Below are 8,741 nucleotides of genomic sequence, written 5' to 3' on the forward strand. Positions count from 1 at the left end.
GACCATTTTAATTTCTTAAGTATTTTAAGTATTTTACTGTTTGCACTATCCAAACATGTTACAACCAAAATAGAAAACAGAATGTATGGTGAAAAGACCTGAGAGAACAAATGATGAGGCACTCTCCACAGTCCTAAGAAACAGCAGTGCTAGTAGTATGAGGTTACAGCCAGGCTGTAATTGAAGAGTGATGTGTTATGAGATACAATCTAAGACACCCATTTTCTTTCAGCAAATGGATTTATTGACATAATTGATTATAACCATGTACAGCATCTATGCATCTCCCATTGGAAGAATATCCAGTGATAGAGCTAATGTTAGTGTGATACACAGCTTTACTCAATAACCCCACTGCATTTCTAACAACAAACAGTGGTGTATTCCACAGTCAGTCATAAAAGGCCAGAAAGCACCCATGTGTCCAGAAGAACAGAAATTTAAGATTCTTACAAAAAATAAAACCTGATCCTAGAGTCATTCAGTTTTAATTCCACCCAACATTGTGTCTACACGAGTTATGAATTTTAATCTATACATTGACAATGGAGTTTGGCCCCTGATATTCGTGAAAACTACTCCCTGTCAAAATGAAAACCCAAAGGACTCTATTGCTACTGACTCAAGAATCAAGACTTTTTTTTTTCCCCTCCATTTAAAAGGAAAAGATTAAGGCAAACAATCTCTACACCCTCTTCTTTCCTCCCATTTGAATTTAAAGATTGAACAAAACTCTGGCAGAAACATTAAGTCTTTTCTCTCTGTTCAGTCACTAAACTCCAATTGACGGTACCAGTTACTATGGTGTCTTTTGTAAACACTTGTTCATCTGAAGAGAAGTGTGGGGGGGGAGGGAATAAAGAAAGAACAAAACCCCAAAAAATCCCACAAAAAACCTCCAAAACCAACCAAATTTCTTACTTGCAATTATGGTAATAAACAAGTTATAGTCACGAACACCCCAAGTCAGCAATGAATGCATGATATTGAGACAAGTATCTCCATAACTCGCTAACTTCCTTCAACCCATTCAGTTCCACAAGAGTTCATCTGAGGTTGCACATTAAATTCAAAGGAGCAGAAGTACTATCAATGGTCTCAACAATTTACCAAACTCCATCTAAAACATTTGCATTTAAAGTGTTGCCTCAGTTTGGACCTCTTTAATTAGCTCGCTTCTAGACCACACAGAGAGAATTATTAATGTAAACTAAACCACCATATTTCATAGTATCAGAACCACATTCTGTAAGTAAATATTTAGGAAAGTAAAAGTCCCAAGAAAGTAGAGAGCAACTGATCATAAAATGATTAGCATTGCTCTAAAAACAAAAGCAAAATTCAAATTAAAAACAAATCCAACTCAAACATCATATACTACTGCATAAGGGTTTAACTTTAGAGTTACTTACTCAGCTACACAAAACAGAACCTAGATTAATATACAAAATGTTTTATTTCACAGTGAGGTACATAAAGCTTCTAACTTTAGTAGGCTAAGGCTAGGAGAGAATTGCCTGTTAGGATAAAGATTGTTTCACATTCCTGAAATATTCTCACCTATTATTGTTTATGAAGAAAGGCAAAAATATTATTTATGCATCAACAGTTCAACCCTGCATCCACCCATTTAGAAATGAAGATGGATTATGTGAGAGTCAGTGATGTACTTACTGACCATCATGGACCCAGACAACTACAGCACACATTAATGTGTACAAGTACCAAGTAGTATTTATTCAAAACCAATTAAAAAATAGCTCATTTGTAAACATATTATAAACCTGTTAGTTTTTCCTAGTGGTGTCAGCAATATATTCCTGTAAAACTAACCAGCTGCATTATTGTTTCTTGTTTAAAAAAAGGTATGAAAACACACTCGCGCACATTAAATCACCTCACATTCATCTGGAGTTAAAATAGCACAGCCTTCAAACAGTCCAGCGCGTATCGTACATTTCCAGCCCTCCAAACAACTCACTGCTCACACACAGTTCAACAGTAATATTCAAAGATGACCCCCAGTCCAATTTTTGATGGGGAAGGGCCAGTGCCTTTGAAAAGTCTGTTCAAAGCACCCTTGCACAGGCCAGGCTGCTCTCTGCAACTTGCTGCAACTGCAACCTGGGAAAATCCACCTGTAGAACACCACACTTAAATTTATGGCTCCGAGACTGCGTAAGGGAGGCATCATCTGCGGTTTGCAGTTGCTCCCGCCGTTTTGCTCTCCTCATAGCAAGGAATGGCTACTGTAAATCGAGGCTTTTGCTCGGGTTAGTGACGATTTCTGAGAAAACGGTGCCGTCCCCGCAGAGATGACCGAGTAAGCCCTCCTCACCACCGGATCAGCCCCGGCCTGGAGTAAGGGCGGCTGAACGCACCCACTGCGCTATAGCTCTCCACCCCGAGGCCGCGACCCCGCGGGGCCGACGCCAGCCCCTCACCGACCGAGGGCCGCCTCGCCTCGCCCGCTCCCGATGCGCCTGGCCGCCCGCCGCCGCTCGGGGCCCGCCGGGAGCGGTAGTTGGGCGGGCTCAGTCCGCGAAGCGCTGCAGCAGGTGGTCGTCGCCGTGGCGGCCTCCACCACCGCCGCCGCTGTCCATGAAGCGCTCGCAGGGGAACTCGATGAGGTCGGCCTCGCTGAGGGCGCACGCGGCGCCGCGGGGCGGCCGGTGCGACTGGAAGCCCGAGAAGTCGTTGGAGACGCCGGTGCCCATGGAGCGGAGGGGCCGGCGGGTGGAGTAGAGCTGCCGCACGTGGACGGGGGCCGCCTTCCGCCGCCGCCGCCCCAGCACCTTCTTCCTCAGCAGGCGGGAGGCCCAGGCGGCCAGCGCCGCGAAGAGCAGCAGCGCGTTCACCGCCAGCAGCACCAGCGTGAGGAGCTGCTGGTCGGGGCCGCGGGACCCGCCCGCCGCCGCCGCGCCGCCCTCGGGCAGGGTGACCAGCCCGGCGCAGTGGTCCCGCGGCGCCACCGGGCACACGCGGCCGCCGAGGATGCCCTCGACGCAGACGAGGTAGGGGGTGTCCGGGCGGAGCTCCCGCAGGGTGGCGGCCGGCTCCCCACGCTCCGGCAGGTAGACGAAGCGCTGGAACTTGACGGCGGCGCCGAAGCGGTCAAAGAGGAGGCGGAACCGCGCCGGCCCCAGCAGGCGGGGGCTGCGGTGGGGCCGCACGGCCCAGCGCACTGTCACCGAGGTGGAGCCCACCGCCTCCACCGACAGGTTGCAGAGGAACAGCTTGTTGAAGTCGCACGGGTCGGACACCAGCGGCGGGACCCCAGCGGCCGGCGCCGAACGGGGATTGCCAGCCCGCCGGGGCCACGCCGCGCTGGGCGGTGCCCGCCCAGACGCGGCGGGGCGGCCGGGCAGCGGCGGCGTGGGGCTGGCGGCCTCCACCGCGGCCCTCGGCGGCGCCGCCGCGCTCTCGGGCGCCCCCAGCAGGCGGGCGGTGGAGGCGGACGGCGGCGGCCCCGGGGGTCCGCGGGGCAGCCCCGCGCCGCTGCTGTTGCTGTCGAGCCCCTCGACAGACGGCGGCGGCGACGCGGCGGAGGGAGAGGCACCGTGGTGGCAGGAACCGCCGTCCTGCGGCGGCAGGAGCTGGGCGTCCTGCAGGTAATCGAGGTACTTGCCGGCCAGGGCGGGCGGCAGGCGGCACTGCACGAAGACCGTGAGCAGGCGGCCCTGGGAGTGCCAGGCCCCCAGCCAGTGCTTGAGGCCGCTGAGGCGGCAGTCGCAGCTCCAGGCGTTCCCCTCCAGCTCCAGGCGGTAGAGAGCTGGGCTGGAGGCAAAGAGCTCGCCGGGGAGGGTGGTCAGCGCGTTGTCTCGCAGGCTGAGCTCCCGCAGGCGGCCGAGGCGGCCGAAGGTGGCAGGATGCAGGGCGGTCAACGCATTGCGGCTCAGATCCAGCGCCTCCAGGCTGCTCAGCGGCTCCAGCAGGGCAGCAGGCAGGTGGCTCAGCAGGTTTCCCTCCAGGCGCAGCTCCTTCAGCGAGCCCAGCCCGGTGAAGGCATCTGGGGCCAGGTGAGCCAGCCGGTTGCCACTGAGCGAGAGCTTCGCCAAGCCAGGCAGGTGCTGGAAGAGCCCCCCTGTGAGCTGCTGCAGGCTGTTGCTGGCCAGCAGCAGGGTGTGGAGGGAGCGCAGCGGCCCGAAGATGTCCGGGTGGCGAATGGAGCTCTGCTGGTTCCCCGAGAGGTCAAGGAAACGCAGCTTAGCCAGGCCATTGAAGGCACCGCGGCTCAGCCAGCGGATGCGGTTGGACTCCAGGTGCAGGTAGAGTAAGTTCGGCAGCCCTGAGAAAGTGGAGTCGCTCAGCGAGCCCAGCTCATTGCCATCCAGCCGCAGCTTGACAAGGCTGCTGAGGCCAGAGAAGGAGGCAGCGCTGAGGCGGACGATCTCGTTTGCATTCACGTAGAGGATGCGCAGCTTGGCCAGGGCGCTGAGGGTGCCAGGGGCCAGCGCTGGCAGCAGGTTGTTGCCCAGGTACAGTTCCTCCAGCCGATCCAGACGCTCAAAGGCCTTGGGATGCAGCGAGCGGATCCGGTTGTACTGCAGGTCCAGGCGCTGGAGCCCTGCCAGGCGGTGGAAGTCGAAGGCAGAGATATTGGCGATGAAGTTGCCCCCGAGGCTGTAGGTGAGGACATCCTGGGGCTCCGCAGCCTTGGGCACGGAGCGCAGGCCCCGGTTGGTGCAGAGGAGGTGCTGGTGCTGCTGGCAGTCGCATGGCTCAGGGCAGATGGACTCGGCCGCGGGCAGCAGCAGGAAGAAGAGGGGGACGGAGCCCCAGAGCACCCGCGGCAGCACCATCAGGCGGACCCAGCGCAGCGCCCCCATCCCGGGACGAGCCGTGGGCTGCTTCCCCCGCCGGCTTTGTGTCTCTCCGGCATCCCCCTCGTCTCCTCCGCGGCTGCTAATCGGCCCTTCCTCTGCTCCGCGCCGGGCTGAGCTCCGCGCCGAACAGGCAGGCGAGGCGGCGGCGGCGGCAAGTCGCGGTGTCCGGCACCATGGGCTTGACGGGGTCACGGAGCGGCGGGAGCACTGCAGCTGCCGCCGGCCGGGCTAGGCCGCCCGTGGCGGGCTGCGGTTCGGCGGTCGCGGGGCCGGTGGTGCCGCGGGGGGCGGGCCGCGGAGCGGAGCGGCTGCCCGCTGCTCCGCCGGCTGTCCCAGGGGCGGAGGGGGCGGGCGGAGCGGGCAGGCGGAGCGGGGAGGGGGGGGCAAGGGAGCGGGTGGAGCGGGGAGCCGGAGAAAGAGGAGCTCCGAAACTTGCCGGGAAAACTCAGCGGAAATTCGTACTTCCCACACTGTGCCCTGGGGGACCGGAGGATCGGATGGAGCGGGGGAGAGGGAGGACGGCGCGGCGGGGGGGCGGGAGGGAGGAAGCCCGCGGCCGGTCGTGGCTCGGCTCAGCCCCGGCAGCGAGCAGGGGCGCAAAGTGGGAAAGTAGGAATTGGAACCGGCTGTGGCTGCCTCCCAGCCACATGGGCTGCAGATAAAGCTGCGCATCGGGAGGGGGAAGGGAGCTCAAGTAAACTGGTTGTGCGTGTCCTCCCCGTTCTTTGCTTGTGTTTAGAAACCTGTCAAAAGCAATAGTTACGGTTTACCATGGATTAAGGACTTGGTTTGGTTTTAATCAAACGGCAATCAGAGGACTAAGCCACCTCTAGTACATCAAAGAATGAACTTTTCTTCTTTCTCCGCACCATCCTGCCAAGTAGGTTCGTGACCAAGGTGCCAGTGAAGATGCAGTTGAACATAGCTCCAGCTCTGCGAGGGACTCGCCAGGGTGATTAAGATGCTCTTTAGAAATAAATCCCATTTTAAAGATTCTTTTTTTCTCTCAACAGCATACAAATTCAGAGTGAAAGTGTTGGGAAGCATACTGAAAACAAAAAACCTGCATACCTATCCCTTCAATGACTTGCCTTTCCTTTTGGCATTTTTCGTTTTCCTAAGATGTTGCCAATGGGGTAAATAAGTGTCTAAGGGCAGGAGGAAATGCCTAGATAGGAAGTGATGTCAGTGATGGTGAGAGAAAGAAGATAATGCCCGAAATGTCATGTTGCAATTTTAATAAATACCTTGGGAAGTGGGGTATCACATGAAGTATCACCAACTGCACACACTTTGCATGCACTGCTGGACGAAAGCAGTGTACAAGCCATGCTCCTTTCTCTCACCAGAAGACAGAATTTAGATAGCTTTCCTGGAAGTTTTGTATTTAGTGGCTGTGCCAGCATGAGCAGGTAGCGTGGTGTGGTACATTGTGCTGAGTCCCTGTTGTCTGCTTTCATGGAGAGGTGTTACTTTGATCTAACTCTGATTTGGTCCTGCTTTTTAGCAGTTGGGAGACTATAAAGTGTGCTCCAAGTGTGCTCTGGAGCATGAAGCATGGTGTTGTGCATGGAAGTGATTTGCCTGAAAAGCACACTGGCAGTCTGAAGAAATCTTGAAGGGAAGGGGTAAGGTTTGGCTCAGTCAGAGGAACATCACTGTTAGCCTCTTAATTCCTAGCTCTCGTAGTTAGCTGAGGCTGGGCCTTACAAAGAATGATCTTTTTATAGCAGTAATTGCATTGTGCTGGTGTGAGAAGTCATATTTGCACCATCATAGGGAAGTCATATGCACTATGTTGTCGTCAAACAAACATGCTCTTAGATTAACTTGATTTAAAATTGCCTCCTAAATTGTCGCTGCGTTGTTTTCCGAGGGTGGACAGAAGTTTGTCTGAGTTACATGGAAAGTTTGTGTTTTGGTTATTTTTAACTGCTTTTTTTCAAGCAGTACATGCTTGATCAGTGTTCTTTTTCCTGAAACAAATCTGAGTAAGCTTCACAGGAGGAACTTTTTACTAACCTTTTTTCTTTTTTCCCTAGGTTATGAAAGAAACCCATCCAGCATTCATTCATGATTCGAATGTCCACAGGTTAAGAATCCAGGCCTTTTAGCTCAGTCTCTTCCTTATCAAATGTATTTTCACTTGCCAGCTTTTTCTCCTCAGGATCTATCACATCATGTCTAATATTCAGGACAAAGTAGCAGGATTTTTTCACCTTACAAAAACTGTGTGTTTCTTTGCTCGTTCTCAAAGCCACTGCAGTGCAAGGGAAGACGTTCTGGCTCTCAGTCTGCTTTAATTCTGAGCAAAGCCCAATTGAGTAGTCACTTTTCCCCTCGACAAATTTGCTTCACTGTGGCGTACTTTAAATAGTGGAATTTCAGAAAACCATTCTGCATAATGGTATGCTTATTTTCTGTTCCTTTGGGTTTTTCTTTTGAAACATGCTCAAGCTTATGAGGGCAATTTATGAACTGTCCTTCCTGTAGGAGCACCATAGATCTTTTTCTAGTCACGTGTCACCGCAAATACTAAAAGTTTAAGTCAAATTGTGTCTTAAGTATTGCTTTTGATTTATGCTTTCTGACACTTAGCCAACGTTATTATTTTCACTGGGTTTGGGGAACTCTTAAGTGACAGGAATTTAATAAAAAAATTTTACTAGTGCTTCTTAAGAAGAGAATTCATCACACACTTATTCTCACACTGGAAATATTTTATACCAGAAACAAAATAAACAAATGAATGGGATTTTGACTGATTTATGATTTTTTTTTTTTTTTTTTTAATTCGAGTAGGAAGTGTTTATTCCAAATACATTAGGAACACATCTGTTCAGATAAAAGATGCCACATTTGTTTTCCTGCTTTGGAATAGGAACTTTCCAGCTGCAGTAGTTCTTGTTTTTTTACAAAAGCACACAATAAAATTTTTAATGCATTATTGAGAAATAGTAATCCTTTCCTTTTACCCCAAATTGAAAAAACATCAATCCAACTGAAAAAGCATAAATCCAACTATGAAAAACTGGAGAGGTGGATTAAAAAATAGTCTATTCTTAAAAGTTACCTTAAAATACACCTTCATGGTTAAGATTTGAAGTATGAGGATTTTGAAGCGCCAAGAACAAAGAGCAAAACCAGAAATACTGTCTTTCCACTGATGCAAATCTATCCCTGTGATGATTATGAGAGAACTAACCTTAAGTAAGGTATTGTTTCATGGCTAAATAGTATCCATATGTTTGTTACACCTAAGACCAAATACCTCTGTGATTTTCATTTTTTTGTTGTTGTTGTTTTTTCGAGAGATGTTATCTAGGCACTGGTCATAGGTCGGGTGGTTGAAAGAGATTGAACAGATATTTGTAGTCAGAATGCGAAATGGAGTGAAAGAAGCATGCTCGGTGTAGCCTATCCCAGTGTATCCTGGGACTGTGGGAATATCCCCATGAGAAACTCCCATTAAACAAAACATGCTATTTTTTTTTTCTTCTTTGAAATTGCACAAAGAGTTCACCGACGTTATACAATTTGTTGGTTGCGCTTACTGTAGTAATTAACATTTTAAATAAAACCTTTTCCTGATGCAGTGGTTTGTGTTCACGTGTAATGAAATGTCACTTGCCACATCCAGTTCTTCAGAAGTAAAGCATAACTCCCAGGCCAGCAGTTAATATTACATGCCTGTTCTGCTCCACAAAATGAAAGCTACCAGATGTTTAATAGATATCTGGACCCATCACCCATAGAGGTTTGTGGCCTATAAGGCTCTGCTGATTGCACGTATCTTTAAATCTTTTCAGAATTAAACATCTGAGTAAAGCATTTGTGGGGTTTTGACATATGATGCTAGTCTAGACATGCTTTTACCATTGTGTGCATGATCTGTCGAACAGTCAAAACCTGCTG

General features: G+C 50.8%; 1 protein-coding gene and 1 long non-coding RNA gene across 2 annotated transcripts; one reads left to right on the forward strand and one right to left on the reverse strand.

Moving 5' to 3' along the window:
- Positions 1-221: 221 nt before the first annotated feature.
- Positions 222-5,322, reverse strand: TRIL (TLR4 interactor with leucine rich repeats). The gene has a single exon (XM_030497740.1). The coding sequence runs from the start codon at positions 4,827-4,829 to the stop codon at positions 2,535-2,537; it is 2,295 nt and encodes a 764-aa protein (XP_030353600.1). The 5' UTR covers positions 4,830-5,322; the 3' UTR covers positions 222-2,534.
- A 191-nt stretch (positions 5,323-5,513) lies between these two features.
- LOC115612889 lies at positions 5,514-8,421 on the forward strand. The gene is made up of 2 exons (XR_003993198.1): positions 5,514-6,454; positions 6,869-8,421. It is a non-coding gene; the product is annotated as an uncharacterized LOC115612889 (long non-coding RNA).
- The last annotated feature ends 320 nt before the right edge of the window (positions 8,422-8,741 follow it).

Source organism: Strigops habroptila, chromosome 1 (assembly GCF_004027225.2).
Source record: "Strigops habroptila isolate Jane chromosome 1, bStrHab1.2.pri, whole genome shotgun sequence".
NCBI classification, from domain to species: domain Eukaryota; kingdom Metazoa; phylum Chordata; class Aves; order Psittaciformes; family Psittacidae; genus Strigops; species Strigops habroptila.

Coding starts and splice junctions, on each gene's coding strand:
- TRIL (XM_030497740.1), bottom strand. CDS start 4,829: ATGGGGGCGCTGCGCTGGGTCCGCCTGATGGTGCTGCCGCGGGTGCTC.